This window comes from Melozone crissalis, unplaced genomic scaffold (genome assembly GCF_028551555.1).
Source record: "Melozone crissalis strain CALT ecotype California unplaced genomic scaffold, PUWL_Pcris_2 ptg000018l_1, whole genome shotgun sequence".
In the NCBI taxonomy this organism is placed as follows: domain Eukaryota; kingdom Metazoa; phylum Chordata; class Aves; order Passeriformes; family Passerellidae; genus Melozone; species Melozone crissalis.
In genome coordinates this window covers 1,482,621-1,506,021 of record NW_026535796.1, presented here as the reverse complement: position 1 = coordinate 1,506,021, position 23,401 = coordinate 1,482,621, and the positions used below count along the sequence as shown (strand labels likewise).

At 39.0% G+C, this 23,401-nt stretch overlaps 1 protein-coding gene across 2 annotated transcripts in view; it reads left to right on the top strand.

Moving 5' to 3' along the window:
• SHANK2 (SH3 and multiple ankyrin repeat domains 2) overlaps positions 1-23,401 on the top strand; it is a 247,720-nt gene that overhangs the window by 22,824 nt on the left and 201,495 nt on the right. For both annotated transcript variants that reach the window (XM_054275891.1, XM_054275893.1), the window contains one exon: positions 8,659-8,725. In XM_054275891.1, coding sequence (XP_054131866.1) covers positions 8,659-8,725 — 67 coding nt within the window. The remainder of the gene's footprint in view (positions 1-8,658; positions 8,726-23,401) is intronic.

The window sequence follows — 23,401 nt, the reverse complement described above, 5'->3', positions numbered from 1 at the left end:
CAGCAGAAGTCCCTTTGTCTTCACCCAGCTGGGACACTGACCTTGTCCCACCTATCGTGGGATGCTTCCCATGAGCCTGAGGCTTCCAAGGGTGTGAAGAATGCTCGGATCTCAGAGCTTGAAAACCTGGTCTTTGATTACTATTAAAAACAGCCTGAGTAGCAGTGTGAGGGGGTCCTCACCAGGGAAGCCTTGGATTGCTCAGAGGGTTGCGTAAGCGGCGCTGTCGTTTGGAAAAGCGCGAATACTTTGCCCTCGATATTGAGGCGAAGCGCTCGTGGCGAGCCTTTGTTTAAACAGTGCTGAAGTGATCCAGGGAATGCTGAGGAGCCTCACAGAAATATTGGCCCTCTCCCCACAATTTATATTTTCAGATGCTAAAACTAGTTGTTGAGCAAATGTAAGGTGCCTATTTTAGGATGCTGCATGTCAATATCTGACTACAGATGGCTCCGTGAATCATAGTTGGAAGAAGGGAAATGTTAGACACTAAGATATTGTTGCTAAGAGATTTTAGTACACAGTATGCTAACATGTGCTGGCAAATTTGGGAACAGTAGCAGCAGAATGCTCTTGGAGGAAAAAAAAATTCAGTGGTGAAGAAACTGTCTTCAAAGGACTATTTAAAGGATAGTAACATTATTGTGCTTTGTTGTATCGAGACCTGACGAAGATGAAATTGTCTTTCAAGCAGATAATAGACAGAAAACATCCAAAAGGTAAAGCTAATCCTGCTCTCCAATGAAATAGAAAGTGGATATTGGAAACAAAAAGAAAAAAATTACTTTGGGGTTTGAATGAATCAAGTGCCAAGATTAAAGGTGGTGGTTGCTGATATTTTGCCATCTACTGGACATCAGATCTATTAATATACACAGTTAATTCCTTTCAAAATGCATAATATTGAGCTTGTATTACATTATATAATTAGGAAATGTTGAGTTCTCTTCTGTCCAGGAAAGAAGCATGCAGAAAAATGCTGAATATGATTTTTTTCACATGTGTTTCTTCATAACATTACTATAAAGTAATGTAGGAAAATTGTCAGCATTTTATTGTCCTGGTAGAGAATGTGAGTTATTTCTGCAATTAATATAAACCTTTACTGGCTATTATTTAAAGAAAATAAATTCAATTTTACTGCTTTTCTTTATTTATCGTACCTTACATCAGTGAGTTTTGCCTGATTTTGAAAATGTTACACCTGAAAGGGAACTTCAAATGGATAAAATTAACTTTATTTTATAAAATAAAACCTTTCAGTTCTGATCTATTTTCAACAAAAGCATTATTGTTTTATTAAATGTACAAAATACTGCGCAACAATGAACTTCCTAAAGTAGTGATTTGCTTCTGACAAATTTCTAAATAGATGTATTACATCTCAGCTTCAGAATTGATTTTTTTTTAATATAGTTTTGAAGTGTAGATGTGTGTCTCCATAAGGCAAGAATATGTATCTTCTTGAGGTCATGTTTTATGTCATTCATATTCTATGTATTCAGCAGCACTGTTAGATAAAAACAGGGAATTAGTGATATTAATAGAATATTAATCAAGCATTTGGTTTTATTTTTTAATGAGATAAACCAAGAAGCTTCTGCTACTTTTATTTTGCTGTGTCGTAGCCTCAAAGTCAAAAATCGACTGCAATCCATGGAACTACAAAATGTGGGGTGAAACTTTGCCCTTTGATTTTTGTGAAGTGAAATAAGGAATTCATGATTGTCCAGCAGTTCTGTGTTAGGTTATAATGGCTGTGACAATTGTGTAGGATTTTCCAGCTGGTTCAGAGAAAGACCCATTTGGAATTCTTAACATTCTGATGGCAAACACCCGAGGTGTGCATTGTGGTTTGAGCTCAGAACAATGTTTTCCACATTTTCACGTTTTGCTCAGGCATTACAAGAGAATGCCTTTCCTAAGGACTCTGAGTTCCAGGTACTTGTGGTGCTCTTTGAATCAATAAACATCTCTTCAAGTGCAGGCTCCTGGAATTGCATAAGGAACCAACAGTGGGTGATCGATAGGTTTCCATCCCACACCTATGGGAAAGAAATTTGGAACACAGATTGCTTCCTGCTTTTCCAAACTGAACTCCATCTGTCCCACTGAGAGCGTTATAAAATCCACACGCTACATGAGAGCAGCTAATGCAGATCCATTTAGGATGGGATTTGTTTGAGTCTGCTGGGTGTGCTGGGTTCTTTTGTGTCACCATTTATGAGGGATGGAGCCTCCCGCTGCCGTGTCCTACATGGGCACGCATGGGAACAGGGTCTTGGCACTTAACAACCTAAATTTAACTTCCTGATTTCCTTGGGGATGACTGCTGTGGGCTTGATGGTGTGCTGGGACTAAATTCAAAGTGGCTTTAGACTCCAAGTACCTCTTGGCTTTATTAGGGAGAGCTTTTCTTTCCAGAAGACACGGTAGAAAATAAATATGTTGAAGTTTAGCTATGTTACCTTTCCATTGCCCCACTGTAAACAGCATTGGATTTTTGTATCAGATTAAAGAGGTGTCATCTCCAAAAGCTGTGGTTATTGGAAAGTGGTAATGTATTTTTAATACTAAGCAAACACATCCTGATTATGATATGTGGAAGAGCATTTCTGAAAGTCTTTTAATTAAGGAAGTGATTCCAACACTTCCTTCTAAATTCCCTTCTGTTAATTTCTCATGTGCCTCTGCTGATATTCAATCCTGTTGTGTGATGGTTGTGACTGCTTGAGTGGTGGTTTTTTCATTTTTAAAATAACATATTCCTTGCTAGAATGAGAAATAATTTGTGGTTTTGTGAGCCTGTGGTTGAAGTGGAAGGCAGTTTCTGGAGTCTGATGGTTACAGTCTTATTCACGGGGTTGTGTGACCTCTTTCTTGTGGTTCCCACTGAAGACAGGAACCTGTAAGGAAGATTTACCTCAGTGTCCTGTCTGTCCATCTGCATTTGCACTAATGTAATTCACATTTTGTTCTGGGCTGGAGTTACCTCCTTTAATACACAGCACCATGCCTGAGCTTACTGCCAATCCAAGCTTTCTGGAAAAGCCATCATTTAATAAACACTTCTGGCTGGCAGAGACAAGAGAAAGGTGAAACATCAGCCCTGAAGGAAAGAATAATGAAATGCACTTTCCTCAGGAAAGGGAAATTGTCTGGATGAGAAGAGCAGGGGCACACAAAGCAGGTGGCGAGTGGTGATGTTTTATGTGCTCACTGTGAATGGCAGCTCCAGGCCAGCAGCTCCCTCTGCTCCCTCCAAAGGCTCTGCATTTCAGGGCTCTGGGTCTCTCAAATGTAAGCATGTGCAGCAGAAATGCAGAAGCCTGGACTGAGTGGAACATAAATGGACTAAGAGGCTCTCTTCAGTCCCACACAGAAAGTTTGTCAAAGTTCTTTGTCTTGGTTTGAGAGACGACAGCTTCAGTTTGTCTTTTTTCTGTTGTTTGTCCTTGGGTGGAGCAGTTTGTTCCCAAGAGTGGTAATGTAATTTAGCTGTGGTGTTTGCCTTTCAGGGGCTAGCCCATAAAGCTCTGAAGTTTTATTTGTTAACAGGCTACAAAATCATGCTCTAATTTAATATAATCGTTATCTGTGACACATTTCAAGAGCAGGAAAATACCAGTTGTGAAAGGTTAGTGCCAGGTAAAGTGTAAATACAACTTCTAATTTCCCAAAAGGAATAAAAAACTGCATTAATTCCCATAAAAAATGTAAATACTTGACTGTAAGTAAATTGATATCTTTAGAACTGCATTTATGTGGCTAAACAGAGAGATGGTGGTGAGTCAGTGCTACTTCTGTCTGATGCAGAGTCTGAAAACACTGTGAAACTCTGTCACACTGAAACCTGTAACAGGACATCTGGCCAGTTTCACTGTTTACACAAAGTAGTTTTATTGGCTGTGATTTAAACTTTCTTTGGAGAACATGATTCAGAAAAAGCAGTACCTCAAATATGTCTCCAATATTTAATTTCTGAATTTACTCCTGAAAGGCAACTTAAACAGTGCCTTTATCTGTGGTGGTGTTTGCAGGGGTCCTAGGACCAGGGAAGAGATGAGGATCTGACTCCGTGTTTCAGAAGGCTTGATTTATTATTTTATTATATATGTTATATTAAAACTATACTAAAAGAACAGAAGAAAGGATGTCATCAGAAGGCTGGCTAAGAATAGAAAAGGAGTGATAGCAAAGGCTTGTGTCTGACTGAGACAGTCTGGACAGCTGGACTGTGATTGGCCATTAATTAGAAACAAGCACATGAGACCAATCACAGATGCACCTGTTGCATTCCACAGCAGCAGATAATCATTGTTTACATTTTGTTCCTGAGGCCTCTCAGCTTCTCAGGAGAAAATATCCTAAGGAAAGGATTTTTCATAAAACATGTCTGTGACATTTATCCAGAGGGATTTTTTCTGACTGTGAATATCAGAAAGCCCGGGGTGAGAATGATCTGTCAGGAGCAGGAGCCCACTTGTGAAGGTGCCAGTGTTGAGGGCGTTGCTCCTTGCCCAGTGCTGGAGTAGGAGTGCTGGGATGCTCCCACCTCCTGCCTGCTCCCTGCCAGTCCCTGCCTTGCAGCTGCTTCATTCATTCAGGTTTCCACTCGGCTGAGCTGTCCCTTGGTTACCACCCCTAGCAACTGGCCAAGTGTCGATCAAACTCCTTCCCTTCTTCCCTGGCTTGGCAGGAGAGCATCTGGCGCTGCCTGCCATGGCAAGCAGCAAGGCCCTGGAACCTTGCATCGTTTGAGAGAAACATCTGTCTGTGAGACACTGGGGTGTCTGTGACAGCTCTGCTTCTCCCCAGGCACAGGAAATGTCTCTGTAAACACAACATTTCTGGTCAAGCTCCCTGTTACACACCCTGAGTGACAGCCAGCTCCTGGCTCTGCCCAGTGAGTTGTTCACTCATGGCTTTGTGCTTCAGGGTGTCCCAGCTGGGACCTGGTTTGGGCATTCCATTAAGTTTTGTCGTGCTGGAGGCAGATCATTGTGGGAATAGGAGGAGGCACCACTGTTCACAGCATAGTTTTATCCTCTTTTTATTCTATATCAGTTGCCTCCCACCAAGATCCATCTTCCTGCTTAGCTTTACTCTCTGCTTGTTTCCCTGTGGCAGACTTACCCAGGCCAGACATCAGTGTTATCAAAGGTAATTTGGTAATAATTAGGTACCCATGTTAATAGCCTTAGTGGGGTCAATTAAGCTTGGGAGGGAGCTGATAAGTGATTCACTTTGGTTACTGTCACTCATAAAATTGCCTCTAATGCTGATTAAAAAAACCCCAACAAGATAATTTCTGCTTTCTGTACAGTAGAATGTGGCAGGGCTCCCAAACAAATGTCTGCAGCAGACAAAAATTCTGGTTTGGGTTTAAAAGCACTGAATTACTGAGTCAGGATTTTCTGCTGGGCTTTGATTGACACCATACTGGGACCCTGCAGGTGAACTCTTTCTGATTCTGGATGCAAAGTGAAGACATCCTTTAAAATCATGGCAAAGCACAAAGCAGGTTTTAGTGCAAATTGTGTGTGAATGATGCTTTTATTTCCTACAAGATGCAGAACCAGGTTTTATCAGGTTTGCAGAGTAATGTTACTGAGGACACGCAGACTTTTGATGTGAGATAAATGTCAAAAGGATGACATGAAAGGACATTTGCTGCAGGAATGTAAGAACCTGAATTATGGCAAGACTGCTGCATATGCAGTTTTAGAAAAGCTGCAATTTTTGAAGCTTCAGCATAAAAGAGTTGGTAGATAGCCTCTAGTTGTAAAGTGCTACCTCCAGCCTTTCATGGCGATATTTCATGTCAGTAAACACGCACGTGATGCGTTTTGATGACTGGAATCCAGTTCCTACTGGAATTGGAAGCAACTTTTGCTGCAGTTTTGCTGGCTGTGCTACATTTTCACTGCCAAGAGGAGATGTCTTGTGATCAAAAGAAAACTCAAACAAAACCTTCTTTCCTGCCATAACCTCTTAATTTTAAATCTAGCACTTGTCTACAGAACATCCTGAAAAGCAAACTATGGCTATTTAAAACCACGTAAATTATGAAGCATGGAGAGAATCAAACTCTAGTATTTCTGCCAACGTGCTGCATTACTATTTTTTTCTAAAGTACGAAGAAATTTAGTACAAATATAGAGCTTCAGTTGGTCTCTGATTTCGGTACTTGATCAAGGAGAGAATTTCTACCACTTTCACTTGATTCTGACTCTGGATCTTGTGAAGAACATCCACTTGTCCTAATGTGTTATTCACATTTATATTTTCATGTGAACTCACGATAATTTTGGTTTAAGACACGTTTGTCTGGAAAAAGGGCTAAGGTTGCCATGCTTTGTGGCTTGTAACTGTACAAGTTGAATGAGAATAATTTTGTGTCTTTCTGATTTTGCTCTGACTTCATTTTCTCCCACACATTTTACCCATCAAATTCAAGTGAAGTGCATTGATGTTATGCCAAGAAATATTTGTACTTTTAAACTTTTCCTTGCTTTCCTTAGATCTTAACATATCTTTCCTTCATTTTACTGTAAAGATTTTACATACTGTTTTTAGCGCATTGAAGTGAATTAAATTGAGAAAAATGGTTCCTTGATCTTGCTGAATTTGCTGCTTGGTTCATAAGCAAATACAGGAACAATTCCCTGTCAAGCTGTCTCTTAGTTATCTGGAAATATCTTTCTCTCTTTTCCTAAGTAATAAAATGTGTTTATCACTTAAAAAGCATGTTTATACTTAAGGTTTAAAATCTGCTTGGTATCAAAAATTCTTTCATTTGAGTACCATGGCTGCTGTCTAGCAAGCTGCCTGTCACTGCTGAATTCCACCTCTTGCTGGAATTTTACTGCTAATTAGGGGTAACATCAGAGAGAAGTATTACCACTTGCTTACAATGCAGAGAAAACCTCAGAGCTGTGCACAAATGTTGCTGTTATGAACCAGGAGCCAGCCAGGTTGCAGAATTGGAAGTTAAAGAGAGAAGATTGGTACAGCTTTGCTGTGGGTTTCCTAGTGCTGTTTGCCAGGGAGACTCATGGGCTGCATTTCAGGGCTGCACAGAGGAGGCTGAGGGCCAGCTTCTGATGTGTCATCCATGCTGAGAAACTGTTTCTGTCTGGAGGGGCTTCTGGAATAAAGGTTGGCATGCCAGTGTTTAAAATACTAATTTTCAGATGGATGGTATTGAGGTGTGCACTTGTGTCCAACCTCCTTGATCACAGAATCCCAGAATGCCTTGAGTTGGGAAGGACCTTAAAGTCACCCAGATCCACTCCTTGCCACGGGCAGGGACACCTTTCACTATCCCCAGCCCCATCCAACCTGGCCTTGGACACTGCCAGGGATGGGGCAGCCACAGCTTGGGTGTAAAGTCTTCAATTTCAGGGATTTCTGCATTAGTTTGTTTTGGTTACTGGTAAATGAAGTTGCCCATTCAATTTCCTAGGCTGAGTGCAGAAACAAAATCTTATGCTTGTTACATGCCAAGATACTGCTGACATTAACTGTACTTCCTACACTCCCTTAGACCATTGCAGCATTTAAGTCTTCCTTTGCATCATTCTTCATACGTGGAGAGGCACAAACCGGCAAATAATTTTTCTTGGTCATCAGCTCAGAAATTTGCATGGAGTTTTTAATTTCTCATGTCTGACACTCTTGGAGACAGTCCTATATCCAAAAGAATCCTACAGCAAGATTTTTTTTTTCAATTTTTTTTAAGCTGCACCCTGTAGATGCAGATGTTTCTATGAGGAAGGCCAGCCCAGCTTATGCCTTGCACATACATCAGGAAATCTGCAGTGCCACTAGAGAACAGGATCTGTCAGAGCTGCAAAATGGGGCCAGAAAAGACAATTCCTTGGTATTCAGGGCAAAAAGAGGAGAAGAAGGAAAAGGGAGAAGCCAGCAAAGGCAAAATTGAATTCCCTCACACCCGTTAGAGATGTTTTTCTTTTTAAATCTATTGAAATGAGAATTCAGATCTGTGTTCAACAATCAGGAAATAAATGAAAAAGAAAATTATTAATTTAGAACTCAATGTATTTAGACATTTTAAACTCTATACATAACTTTGCCAGTCTCTCTCTTTCAGTGTGATTTTTGGTGCCTTAGTGGAACCTGAATATTGGTAGCTCTTGGTCCTTGTCTCTCTCGTGTACTTTGCATTTCAGCTCCTGTTTTTATTGCTCAGGTAAGGAGCAAGGCAGGAGCAATTAAAGGGAGATAATATCTTCAATGTGTCTCTCCTGCAGCATTCCCCACACACCAGAACAGCTCCCAGAGCTTTGGGGATGCTGTGCTTAATGTTCACTGCTGCCTTGGACTGCCACCATGTGAAGAGCAGCAGCTCTTCCAGCAGCCTCCTGAGACTGCCACCATGCCAGCATTCCTGGGAAATGGGCAGCTGGGGGACTGGCAGTGCTCTTACAAACAGATTAAGATCTCATTTCTTGCTGTTTCAGTGTTGTATTGGTGTTTCAGATACAATATCTCTATTGCAGAATGAAAGTAACAGAATCACTCCACTAAGTGAAATGAAAATAATCTGCCTGATGTTTGTCAGTGATGTGACATGTTTTCCTTCTTAGCAAGTGATGACAACATATTAATTGTGCCTATTTTACAACCCTTTAGGTGGCTATAATAGCGGGAAATTTTGAGCTTGCTGAATACATCAAGAATCACAGGGAAGCTGATATTGGTAAGCAAAATATTTACAGACTCTGAAAATAAGTTGTGCTTGTTTGTGCCAGGGTTTTGCAAAGATGTTAAAACTGATTCTATGTGAGATACAACCACAGGGCTGCTGACATTTCAGGGAGGTTTGAAAAGTAACTCTTGTAAAAAAATGCAGATGGGGAAAAAGCTGAAATATTTTCAAAAATATACTCTGAAGAGGAAAATGTGGTAAGTGGTAGGTGCTTTCTAAGTATAAATCAGTCAGTTTGTAATAAACTAAATACACATCCACATCCCTTCCAGACTGGCTCTTGCAAGTTGTTTTGGCCTCGCCTAAAGCAGCTCCCAAATAGGAATAATTGATCAAAAGATGAAAATGGAGAAAGATGCTTCTCTATAATTAAATTAATATATGGTAGAAGCCAGCTCCCCATATTCATGAAAATGTTCCCTCTCACTGAGTTTGGTGGGATTAAGGGCCTTAAGGACCCCTGACAAAAAATTGGAGGCTCTTTCAATATCTTTTTATGCAGAGGAATTTGCCATTAAAATAAAAGCCAGTTTGATACAAGTGATGCCTAATACAGTTTAACAAAATGGGTTAAAATGCTTTAATTCAAGTTAATTTAAGTTCCAGAGAAATATCCTGAAGTTGAACAAAAAAAGGCATTTCTTTTGCAGCAGGAGGCTCTGTGTACTCACCTGCACTGATTTAACTCAACGAGGCAAATCTCTGACTTGAGTATTTCATTTATATGGCAAATGAGGCCAGCTCACATGAAATATAAAACCAAGGATGTGGATTAAAGACTGCTTTCCCTTTCCCTTCCTTGTTGCATATGATCTGCAGGGATATGGTCGAAGGTTCTGTGGTAATGTAAGTTCTTGTAGCACTTTCAGCTCTTGCAATGTGCACTGAGAAAACTGAGGGCAAAATGCACCAAAGTCATAACTTCTGCATAAAGGTTCAGAGACAGTCTGGAAGGGTTTTTTTTTTCCCTGGGATAATGGGGATGGTTCCTTTCCATGTAAGAATTCTTCATCAATCTATATTTATTAATAATCTGTAAAGCATAAATTAAAAATGAACTCGTTATTCTTATTAGGTTGAGCATCTTATTGTTGTTTATATTTACATATGGGTAATGGGGTTTTTTTGCTGGCTTGTAGGATTTGGTGATTTCTAGAAAAATTCTTAGAAAATACTTTCTATGGGAAGATTCTCCAATTTTTTCTGATGCCTCCATCTTTGCCACTGAAAAATAGAAATATTGGTGCTTCCATTATTCACTTGCCATTTTTACAAGATGGTGGCTTGAGCATGACTGTTTGAATTAATAGATTTGTCTTAAAGAGTAAACATTACATTATGTTATTTCCTCCCACCGAATTTAATTGAGCTGGACATTTGTCTTTTAAGTTTTATTACTTATGAAAAATGAAGTTGTTGAAATGTCTATTTTTGGAGTGTCTCCCAGTGGAGAAAAAAGAAGAGTAAATCAAAGAACCAAATCCTGAGCAGAAAACCTGAGAGCTGCTGTGATGATGAATGTGCAGAGTGATGTCAGCATTTCAGCTTCAGCAAGTTGGCTTTTGCTTCTTGTGCTTGTCTGGTTACCCACTGTGTTCCAATAATTTTGGATGCATTCCAAAATTTATCACTTGAGTAATGCACCTCCTTAGAGGCAGCAGAGGGGGAAGAGCTTGGGAAGTATCCTCAGGAAGATGAAGATTATTCATACTGTCAAGTCTCTTGAGAAACTTTTAATCACACATCTCTCAGAAAGTGTATTTTTGGTTAGATTCTGAATTTTGATATCAAAACCATTCATTAAAACTTGTTATTATTTTAAGTTCATTTAATAATCCAAATCTCTTTGCACTTTGTAATTATTTTAGACTCTGTTTTAGAAATAGAAAATTCTGGTTTACATCAGAGCCACTAAATATTTCTCCTACAGATGAAATCCCACCAAGATTTTTCTTCCTTCTTCTTTTAATTTAATTGTAAAGCACTTTCACATCAGATAGATGTGAAAATTGGGCATATATAAAATTAGCTTATTTGCAATAATCATAAGACTTCCAGCTGTTCTGGGAAACGAAGGAAAATATAAAAATTATTTTAGATCCAAAAAAGGTGAGAATAATAAGGACCAAAGGAGTAATGTGAATAAACATATAAAGAAAAAGCCTTACAAGAGATTCCTGTGGCTTTAGTCCAATAAAACCCCCCTGGCTGATTCTACCAGGAAAGTTCTTACTCTGGACTGGGATGAGGCTGTTTGGTAAGACTGAATCAAACAGAAAAGATAAAGGAATCCAAGGACAGAAAAAAAGAAATGCCCATAAAGGATTAAAAACAAGATCCAGATTTCATTGTATTTCTCTTTTATGAGGGAATCCCTTTTGTTTTCATGGCAGATGTTTGGAAGGTGGATAGAAATTGCCATATCATTTAAAATGTAATCCTATTTGAAACAAATTACAATAGTATTTTTCATAAAGCAAGAAACCCTATTACCATAAGGTACTTAGAAACTCGTTTAACAAGCAGTATGAAATGCTCAGTGTGGCTTCTCAGATTATTTCAATTCATCATACCCCCAAATTAGTTGGTTTTTGTTTTTTTTTTTGAAGAATAATGTCACCAGAGTAGCATATTTTAGTTATTAGTTATTTTGGAAGTCTTTGGGACCCAGAAGTGTATCCCAGCTCAGTGACTATTGTTGCCTCTTGTTTTCTGCTTTTAAGACCTTACACATACCCCTGATGTACAGCAGTTGCACACCACTAAAAATATTTAATAATAATAGTAATAGTGCCCCATTTAAACTTATTTTTTCTTTTAACTAACCATAGCACATTTATAATTTATTTAACTTTATGCATTTATTTATTGCAAACTAAGAGAAAGTAATGGATTAAAAGATGTGATGAATAGAAAAGTTAATCCCTGATTGTTTTCATCCAGCCTGCAGCTGTCTGTGAGTAAATGAGCACAGCAGATTTAGGAAGCATTTGCTGTACAGAATTTACTATGGCTTCTATAGGATGGAGGTACAAAACCCAATCATATATGTAAGAATTTTGAAGCTTTCATTACATACAGATATGCAGATATTAAGTATGTTGCAAGCTGATAATCCTTTGACTTGGATAACCTATTTTTAAATCTCTCTTTTGCCTTGGTTCTTTGTGATGGGATGAATTTTCAGACGGAGTAAATGACATGGGTTGTTCTTCTTCAAGTGAACAAGGTTTGTTTTCTATTGTGCATCTTGTCCTTCAGCAGCTCTGGAGCCAGGACTGATAGGATTCTTTTGTCTGGTTTTTTGTTTGCTTTAGGAAAATGAAGCACATTGAGCTGGTGTGTGAGTTTTTGGTAGTTGATTAGCAGACTAACTAATACTTGGATACTGTTGCTAGGCTTCAAGTCAGAGTTCCTGTATTCCTCTATAATTATGCAGAGAGATGTGTGTGTGTGATGGTTTGTCTGTGCTTTCACATGGGTGTTTTTATTTTGATAATTTTGAAAATCTGCTAATACAGTCTGTAGACACATTCCACAAAGAGAAATTGCTTTGAAATTAAACATTTTTCAAGTATGAGTAAAAATGTAGGTTTTTAAACTGGCATTGTGACTGTAAGCATAAGGAATGTGTATTTTATTGTGGAATAAGCAGAACAGGTATTTCAGAACACGAGGATATTAGCTGGTTTGTGGTAGAATTGCTTTTCTAACTAATTTTCTTTAATTAGATGAGAGTGATTGAGGTCAGCAATCTTGGTTTTTCAGCTGCAAGTGTTGCTATTAAATGCTGGCCAGCCTAAGGAATATTCTGTTTGTTTACTTATTTATTTGGGTTTGGGGAATGGTTCAGTAATTTTGATTTTCATCAATCAAATGCCTGCAGAATACTCCTCAAGCTGAGGGAAATCAGATTGAGACAGATAACATAAGAAAGAAGAAAAGGCAGCAAAGCAAAAGGAAAATCTACAAAACTGTGGCAGCATGCAGTGACTTGTTCTATTTTTATCACTTGTTATTTAATAGAAGCAAAAGGGACAGAAACATCTATTGTAGCCCTGTGCAGCTGTCATTTGGGAGTAGCATTACCTGTTTCAAATGTTAGTGAGCATTTAACATGGAAAAAGAACGATATCTATGTAATCTGGGTGGCAAAACCACTGAGGTGTGAATTTCCCACGTTTTAAGTGCATATTGTGTGGTAGAATGTCACAATCCTGTGTTCCTTTTGCAATTTCTTTCAAATATCTGTCTGAAACAAATAATTACTTCTGTGTTCATAGAAAAAACACTCCTTTGCATTTATGATGTTTAGGCTGGGTTACAAGCAAACAAATACTGATTGGTATGAAATAAATCTGTTGCTATTATTTCTCTGTTTTCCTCTGAATGGTTGCAAGAAATAGAATTTCCTGTACTCAGTCTTGCTATGTGGCAGCAAACAAATTGGAAAACTGGGAATTGTGTGTTAATGTAATTACATACTGAAATGTAGGGCAGAGCTTGAAAAACTTACCATGCTTTTCCTTTTCCCTTTGATCACAAGTTAGTTATTTCTGTGTGTGCATTGGTGCAAAACCGTACAGTAATTTGCTTTATTTCAAAGTTTAAACTTCATTTTCAGAAGCTGGTTGCTCTTGGTCTTTGAACTTGGGTGTACTCTATGCATATAACAAGGATTGCAGGCTGAGGTGTGCAAGTTCTGTGATGTGGCCATTTCTGAGGCTTACTTGAAATTCTGAGCAGGAAGGTGAGCAGGGAGCTGGTGCCATGTGTAAGTGCTGCTTTGAGTACAGCTGATTGCAGAATGCTCTGGCTGCTTTTGGGGACCAGCCTGCAGCCTGTCCTTGCCACCTGCCAGGTGGGCCATGACTGCCACAGCTACTCCTCCTAGGCTTTATTTTACAGACTGAACCAGAAGAGCTTGGCACTTGAGCCAAAAATAACCCACTGGAGGGATCCCAGGCTGCTCCCAGGGCCCTTGAGCTAGATTTGGTCCCAGGCAGAACTCTGGGCTGAGCAGTGGCTGCAGGCCACGCTGGCACATTCCCTGCAGGTGCCTGGGAGGGTGGCAGGGGAAAGGAAGGGGGGATTGCTCTGTGTTTGAGCCTTGCCCCAATCTTTACACCCAGATCCAAAGGGCTGGAAGCATTTTCAGGGCCTGTAGCTCCTGCCTTCCCCAAATCTGGCTTCCAGCCAGCTGCCAGCCCATGGCTGCTCCTCAGCAGAAATGTCTCTCACCTTCTCTGCACCTTCCAGGCTGGGACCATTGTGTCCAGCAGTTGGAATGGGCTGCTTTCAGCAACATTTCTGTCAGCGGAGCTGTTTCCTCAGAGTTGGGTCAGAAACCTTTCCCAAACCCTTCAAGGGTTTTCGCTGGCTAAGACACCATCCTTTCATTAATAGTGGCTTTTTTCCCCTTGATGTTTTTTTTTTTTAAATAGTTTTCACTGTCTTGACCCCCATGAGGGACTGTACAGGAAAATAAAATCAGAGGCCATGGTCAGAACTAGTGTAAGTCACAGAATTAGAAAAATAAATAAAGCCATAAAACACAAGTAGAAAAAGTGATTTGAAGATCCTGGTGACAGTGGCTATGACAGGGACTAAAATGAAATGTACTTTTGTATATCAAACAAGTTATCAAATGAATAAGGTCAATTTCTTGATTTACAAAAACAAATTTAGTGGATTGTACTGTCCTCAACATGCTGGTGGAGTCCATAAAAGGATAGTGCCATTGAGCTCACTATGCAGCCAAGGGTCAAGCTGGGAGCAGACAGCAGTGCAAGTACCCCAAAGCCCTCAAATGATGCAATTCTGAACTAATATTTCAGCCAAACTGGAACTTCCAATCATGATTTTCAGTTAATCCCTGTGAGTGAGACTCACAATGTTGTTCAGCCTGGCAGCTGGATCCTTCTGATCTCAGTAGCTCCCCCTGGAAGCGCTGGAAATGGTCAGCAGATGACCCATCCCTCAGGAATCTGCTTTCTGATTCAGCCTGGTGCCTGATCCTACACCGGGATGTCTTTAGGATGCAAGGGAAGCTAGAATTAGTTAAGGAGTTGCATTTGGCTGAGGGGGTGTAAAAAGAAAATAGTACTTTTGAATTTATCTCTGTCCTGAAGTTTGTTCAGTCACCTCTGTTTGAGTTTTACAGGCCATAGATGACAAAACAGGAAGAGGTTTATATTATCATGCTGTCTGACCTTCTCAATGCAGATTACAGCTTTTATATTAACTAACTCCTGTTTCAACTGGATTAGAACCAGGAAAAACATTTTGCTTTGGTAAAGACCTGCAATACTGTAAATGGGATTTGGGAAACTGTGTCCTGGTCTTGTGATCTGATGGGGCTGGGTCCTTTTGTTCTGGAGTTGATCACCCCTTCTTAGAACAGGCAAATGCTGTTTCTGAAATCACTCTGGGTCTCTGGCTGCTGCAGCTGGACCCTGAGTGTGGCTGAGACTCCTCAACTGTGCTGTGTCAGTGCCACATTTTCTTTCATGAGCGACTCAGAGCTGGAATATTGGAGAGGAAAATCTCTGAAGTTTAAATGAGAGCTAGGAAAGCACCACATTTATGATGGGATTTATTTTTACTGCAGTTTGATCAACATTATCTGAGACACCCTCTGCCAACTTTTCTCAGGCTCCACTAAAATCAGTATCCCTAAATTTGCTGTAATTGTGACTTTTTAAAGAGGCTGTGCCTATTGGAAGTATGTGATCTGTGCATTTCAATAATGATGTTATATCATCTATATCTATAGATATCTAGGTCTCAGTGTAACAAAACAGGAGGGTTTGGATGGCCACACCAAAATTAGGATATGAGGAAACCAACAGTTGCTGAGATAAGGGATGTGTCAATGCAGCTCTGAGATATCAGGCTGCCCAGTAAAGGATGCTACAGAAGGCAAAGTGTTTGAAGAGCCTCCCAGAGAGTTCTGGTATTCCTCAAAAGTTAATGTGTTTTCTTTGAATCATTTTTCCACATGAGCCTCAAGAGCTCTCTAAGACGGTGTCAGATGCCATGCAGGATTTCTAACAGCGGAGCCAGGTCAAAAATAGAGGTAGGACAAGTGGGGAAAGAGATGTGTGGAGGCTCCCAGGGCTCTCTATTCCTTCCATTTACAATGGTGAGAACACAGGAAAAAGAGATGAAAGCACATGAAATAAATGCTACTAAAAAAAAAAAAAAAAAAAAAGAAAATAGAGAATGTTAAAAATAGTCAGGAAAATAGGAATGATTCCTGAAGAAAATTCCTGTGCTTCCCAACATAACTGAGCCTCACCAAATACCCCAAAACCTGCCCCAAAAACCTGAAAATCCCAAAAGAAAAAAGGGAAGGGAAAATTAAACCCCATGAAACTCTGAGTGTAATGTAGCTCCTTATGCTGAGCACTTCATCACAAATCTCTTTATGCACCCAATAATTTCCTTTCTGTAATTAGGCTAAAAGTAGACCACGAAGTTGAGACTGATGGCACAGAATTGGGTTTGTAACTTGTGAGTATGTGGATTTTTTTGTGCCATCATTGCGTTGTGGAAAAGAATTAGGTTCAATATAACTCCCATTTGGAGAAGGCAGGAACATGCATGGAAAAATTGGATCTGGATGAGGAAAGCCTTCCAAATATAGATGTAATTTTATTAATTTTCCAATTATTTAAATATTTGTATTTAAAAAAACCCCTTCCTATGGCTATAAAACTAAATATTTGCATGATTTCAAGGCTGCTATCTGACTTTTAGATTGGTACAAATAAACTTGAAAAGGCTTAAGTTGGACTATTCAGTTTTTAATATTGGACTATATAATTGCTAATCCCTGTTTGTATTTACTTACATTGACTTCCTTACTTGCAACTCCTCTTTTTATTATGCTGAATTTATACTGACATCATTTTTAACAGCTCAACATACAAGTTTTCAGTCAAACTCCATTAGTTATAGAAATGAAGTTAAGTTTTCTGTTCAATATACAATGGTTTGACAATTTAAAAAGTAAAGCTTCACTGAGGAAGTTTGTTGCCTTATAAAGCCTTATAAATACTCTCATTTTAATAACAAGATATTACTGTCATAATTTTGTGAAAATTGATCCAATAATATTCAGCCTCTTTAAAAGGAAAAAGTATCATCCCAGGAGCCTGTTTGTTGTCAAATTCTAGATGAGGCTTGATAAAGGGACAGGCTTTGGAGCACAGGGCTTTGTAATGAGTGTAATATTTCACACTGTATTTCACACTGCTCACAATATTTCACGCTGCTGCTGTCACTCCATTTATATCTCAATCTCTTGAGCTGGCTCTGAGTCTTTCCTGTGGAGTTCAGGGTAAGATGCAGCTTCTGCAGTCAAGGTCTTGTCACACTGTGGAAGACATTTTCAGAGTAAACACTTTGAGTATTTAAATCAGGTCTGCTTAGGATCTTGGACAGAGATTCCAGGGAATCCAAACCTAATGATGATACTTGAACCTTTTATGTCACTCCCTCTCCCTTTTAATGAGCTGGTGTTTGGAGGTTTTTATTTCTCCCATTTAATTTCACTGCTGGATGCCTTGCATGGTCTGGGATACCTCAGGGTGTCCAACAAGGTTGTTCCCATAGCAAATCTCCATTCTGCTTGGATTTTTTTTTACTTTTCCATCCTATGCGTCTTGATAATTTCTGATATTGAAGCCAAAAGCCTGTTTTTTCTTCTTCCATTTTCTAGGTGGTGTTGCTGAAGTAATTGTTCAGAATTGTTCATAAAAGACAAAATTATGATGCTACCTTGATTCAGAAAAAGTTGCAAAGTAAATATCAGTCAAGTGGCTCTAATTGGGTGAAATCCTTGCTGAATGAAAACAACAAAAGATTTATTGAATTGAAGATTTACAGCATTAAGATTGTATTATCTGTGTATATGTAGAGGTATCTCTGGTTTCTGTTACATACTTCTGCTGACTCCAGAAGTCCGGATTTGGTTCCTCCTCCTATGTGTTCTCTTACCAAAAGCCCCATTACTTGATAAGCTTGCATTCTCTCTGCATAATCTTTCACATTATAGCATTTTCATCTTGGGAAACAGCCTCTTACATCTCGTTGGAACATCTGAGGTAGCAAAATTTAACATAAACTCTGTGATGCGTTTTCAGTTTTAAATGTGCCTCATCAAATCTGTAATTCAACACAGATCAGTTATTTGTCCTGAAGAATTTATTTGTTGCTCCTGAAAAAGCCCTCACAAGTGCAGGCTTTTGAGTCCTTTTCCTTTCTTTTGGCTTCCCCCTCAGCCATGAGCACTCCTGGGATTGAAGGCATAGGGGGTTTTTGTAATTTGCCCTCAGGGATTATGACAGGCTAAAATTAATGTTTTCATGTGTGCTGCTTGTCCTCTTCCTGCATTTCCCTCCTATGGTCAGCCCAAACTCTCTTCTTGTCCAGATGTCTGGGGTCACACCTTGCAAGAAATCAAAAGACAGATTTTTTGTGTTAGTTGAAATTTAGCCTTCTTCTGAGGGCTAAGGTTTTTATTTTAGGTCAAAGCCTGGCTTATCTTGCCAGCTTCATTACCACTCTTGAGAATGCCAGGTGCTAAAGAGCTCTATTTTTGCTGTGCAGATCAAGTGTGTCTGGTTTCTTGTGGCCTATTTTTACAGAATTCTTCATTCCATGGCTTGGAAAAGCTGTGAAGGAAATGAAGAGATTGTAAATAGCTAGAGAAAACTGCTATGATATTATTACAGGAAAATGAAGGGGAAGATCTGTGAGATTGCATTTCTTAGAGGGTATGGAATTAAAATTAAAGGCAGGAAATGATGCATATAAAAATAAATAAAATAACAAATAGAATGGTACATTTTGTTAGCTATATTTGAGCAGTCAATTGACTATTTCCAGATAATTCCATAAAAAATGCCTTTGAATAAAGGATTCTCAAGTACTAGTGGCTCAGAAATGCCCCCCCCCCTCACCCCTTATCCAGAGGTGTTCCAGGGCACTTCTGTTCAGCATTCAGTATTAAGCAGTTACCTGAAGAATGTGAGATGCTGAGGAGCCTGATGCCTCTTTCTCCCTGATCTACTCAAAGGGGTTGTGCTTAAACCCTACCAGGGGATCCCTTATCTTAAAATAATCAGGAGGCAGGGATCTTGGAGGGAAGAAAGGAGATGCTCTGGTCCTTTGTGACCCACACAGGGACTCTGGCACTGACCTGGCTGCAGGGGCAAGCACTGTGGTCCTGCTCCATGGCAAAGTTGATTTTCCTGGGGTGGAAACCCAAAAAACCAGCAAAGAATCACTTGCAATGACCTGCAGTGTAGCAAAAAGGCAAGAAAAAGTTCCTTGAGCTGGGACCAAGAAAAGATTTGAGGGCAATACCAGAAGTTTTTTACACATACTCAGAGACAGCACATGGGAGGCCACGGACTGGAAGCCCTGAGCTTAGTTTTGGACTGTGTTTAATTTTTCATTCTGAAAACTTCACAACCGGGAGGTTGCTGGTGTAGCCTGACAGCATCAATGTGGCTTGAGGAATGCTTGGAACGAGGTCATTGGTCTGCCCCAGCAACCCACAATCAGTCTGTGATCAGGTGTAACATTCAGAGCCTTTTATTCAGCACCTCACACTCAAATCCTGCATTTGTCTAACTACTAATTTCCCCCTAAATAAAGATATTATAATTTTTTTCAGCTAGTTGCATCTTGCCTGTTTTGGATCACTTTGCCATTTAATTGTGTTTTCTTTCCTGTTTCTTTTTCTTGTCACCTTCCCTCATTTTTCTTTCACTTCTGCCAGTGCCTGCTCTGTTCTGCATTGTACCTCTGTGCTCTCCCAGTTCTTTGCTGGGTTATCCTGTTCCCCTGTAAGATTCCCCTTTCTTGCATCCGAGGAAGCTGCAAAATGATTTCTGCATATGTTGATTTTTGCTTCCCTCGAGCAATTCTATACAAAACTCTAAGATGATTGAGATAAGAAAAATCATTCCCCCATCCTAAAAGAGAGCAAGGCTGAATTCCAGCCCTGTGCAGGGTAATCTCTGCCACCTTTTCAGAGTTTGACTGATCCAAAGCTGCAACTCTTTTTCTTTTGCAAACACTTTTTTGATTGGATCCAGGAACTTGCACATTTTGCAAGGTCTGTGACATTGAGATTGGAGTTTAGGAATTAAAAGTAGTTAAAAGTGATCCCAAGAGTCTGGTGACTTTATTCCTTTCCACTCTGCGCTTAGGACAGAGTATTTTTGATCTTTTGATTCATTAGCATAGCAATGTTTATTCAGACATCTTATCAGCAACAAAGGAAAATTCTTATGTGTAAAGTTAACCAAGAGAAAAGAAAAAAAAAGTAACTATTCTGATATTGTTTATTTCAACTAAATGAAAGCAAATTTCATTAGCTCGATTGCTAATATAGGACATGCTTTAGGTTTTTAACACAGGACTGTGTTTTCCTTTTTGTCACCTTTTTGGGTGGGGGGAGTAGGAGGAAGGGGCTGCTTTGTCTGTGCATAGTGGGAGGACAGAAATTTTCTCATGATGGTGGGATGAAGTTTTCCCTTTTATCATCTTTCCTGACAAAAACTGAAGCTTGAAGCCACTCTACCTCCAAAGCTGGTGGAGCTTTCTCTCCACATGCCTGCACCAAAGGATTTTTTGTGGTGTTTTTCTTTTAAGTAAGAGATGATCTAGTTGAGTCAAATTCCCTGTGGACTAAAATTGCTTGTCATCCTTCTGTGAAGTCCAGGCTCTTATCTTAGAAAGTACATTTCAAAGTTGTGTACTGGCAGAAATTTTATGCAGTTAAACATAATTTCTATCACGTCCAGAGATTTGGAGGGAATAGTGCTTGGGAAGAAATTTTTGGTCACATCATAGATTTAACAGATTTTGGGATTTGTTTGTTATTTTACTTTTATTTTCTTATTTCTGATTAATAAAAACCCTGCGCTGTGGGATTATCCAAACACAGTTTGTGTTTCTGTCCACCCATGGCTGTGTCCAAATCACCAGTTGCAGTTTGTTCTGTGCCAGCTGAGGAGAGAGAAAGTTCAAATGACAGGGGGAGTTTTTCTGGTGTCTGAACTCTGTTATGCAAGTGGCAAATCGAGTTCTACATTAAAGAAGTGTAAATCTGGATAAAAGCCACTGAAATTATTGCGGATTTAGGCTAGGGCCTTATCTTAGGGTGTGTTTGGGTTTCCTCTTGAAGAAGAAAAACCACAAAATCTTTTCTTTTTTTTTTCTGGCAGCTGCTGGACTGTGTCCTGTGCCATCTGAAAGATAACTGTGCAGATTTAAAAAAATCTGCTTCTCTTCTGGTCTTCTGTTCAACTGAAAAAATAATTGAGTAAACTGGGTGTAAGGAGTTGTTTAGTACCCATTTATTTATATTTATTATTTGGTAACAGCGTGTTCTAGACCCAGGAAGATAAACTCTAATGGACTTTCGATATCCAAATGTTGGTGCTGATCTGGAGCTGCATGTAAATAGAAATGTAAACTTTGGGGATTATTTCTGCCATAGCTGCTTTCTGAAGGAGCAAGTTGCAATGACATAAGCTTTGTATCCAGTTTGCCTGTGTTACACCAGCATATGGCTCAGACACTTTGCTCCCATCCCCAACAAAATGGGCTCCAATTTTAGAATGTCCTTTACTGCATCTCCACTTTTTTTTAATACTTCAAGGTTTTAAAAATTCTTTTTTATTTGCAGCATTTTAATAATCATGCTCAAGTCCATTAAGCTTTGCAGGAGCTAGAAAGAAATAGGAAAACAATGAGTCATTAAAATATATAATGTGGAGGATTAAATTCCCCATTCTGGTTGAATTCCTCCCAGGCAATAAGGGAAGGTCAGGCAAGTATCATATCATGGTAAGGAAATCTCAGAATTCTGGCAAGTGTTTTCTATTTTTTGGGGGGGTCAATACTCCTGAAATTTGACTTTGAGAATGCAAGGTCACCTCTGCTGGATGTCCTTAACAAATAGCTTTGGTATGGTGTTAAATAACAATTTAGATTTTTTTTACTCCTGATGTGGCAAAATGAGAATGGGTGGCTTTTACAGTGATCAAATCCAGATCAGTCTTTTCTCATTAGATAAAGAATATTTTCTGCAAAGCTCAATATCATTTAATCACATAAAACTAAACACACAGAGCCAAGATTTACATGTGTATGAAATAAACTATTAGGGCTACCTTTTTGTGTTGTTTTCTTTTCCCTGCAGACATGTTGAAAAAAATCTGTGTAATTAGCACTGGGTCCACATGAAGCTTGAAATCAAATTCGGATCTCTCTCTGCTTTTCTTTCTGTTCTGCATAAAATTTGGGATAAGGTCATTTTAGTTGAAATGTGAAGAGAGTTCTGAAGAATTTGCAAAATACTTGGGTACATATTTCAGCTCCTGTATTTCTGGGATGCCACTGCTTTGTATCTTGGGTCAGCAATTGAAGCAGAGGAGATTTTTAATTATTCAACCTAAATGAATGATCAGTTTAATTTTAAGGATGTGTTTACAATGTACCAGTGACATAATAAATAGCTTATTGCAAATGATTTTTTAGGCTTTCAGTTGATCTGAAATTTAGGAGCAATTTTTGGCAAGGAAATACCTCCAGTCTGTGGAATATTTATTATAACTCTAGTGAAAGCATCGCCTCTGAAGGACCAAATTAGAGATAACATTCCATGGGAATGTGCTTGTGCTTCCTGGGGCAAAGTGGAGATTTCTGTGGAAATTTTCCAAAAGGCCCCATGGCGATTCTGGTCTGGATTGTATGAACATTAAAAATGTCTTGGTTACTTTCCATAAAGAAGGGCCCAGCCCTGTTCTCTCTGTCCTGGGCTCCTGTTTCCCTTGGCTGAGTAGCATCTGTTGCGCAGAATCACTACAACACAGAGACTTTAACTCAAAATCCCTGAAGGGAAATACAATTATACTCACCAAATTCTTGCTGGAGCAGTTTTTCATCACAAATTCTGTGTGTAGGAACACATTTTTTCTCATCGTACCTGCAATGTGTGAAATTTAAGATTTTTTTTTTTTTCTTTAGGCCTTCTGATAGTCAAATATATTTCTGAAAGGACTGAAAAAATATATATAACCCTAATGGATATTTTTGTTACCTGGAGTGAGGCCTATTTAATTTTTTTATGCATTATTTTACACTTCATAGTTTTATGGTTATGACAGGAAAGTTTTCTGCTATCTCTCATTTTGTAATTTCATTTTGAAATCAGATCTAGAGTAGGCAACTCCATTGAATTGAGAACTTCTTTGCTGTGGAAGATCTGTGGGGAAGAATTAAGCACAAACAAAACTGTAATGGTTTGCCTTAAAACCAGAGGGGTTAAAACTATTGAATTCTGATGAAGAAAACATTAATGCATGGAGTTTACAACCACCTGAGTACTTACAACCACTTAGGTGATAATAAATTCAGGCACATGGAAATACTTCATAATATAAGATTTATGTAGATTTCATGGAGAATTTATCCAGAGTAATTTGTATAAACTTACAAGAATTATTCATCTCTCTCCTGTTTACATTAGCCTGTAAGTAATGATGGAGAGCTTCAAAACAGCTGACTGGGATGGAGGCAAAAAATTAATTTATTCCTTCTGATCTTCATGTATATTCCTAAAGATAAAAAAATAATTGCTGT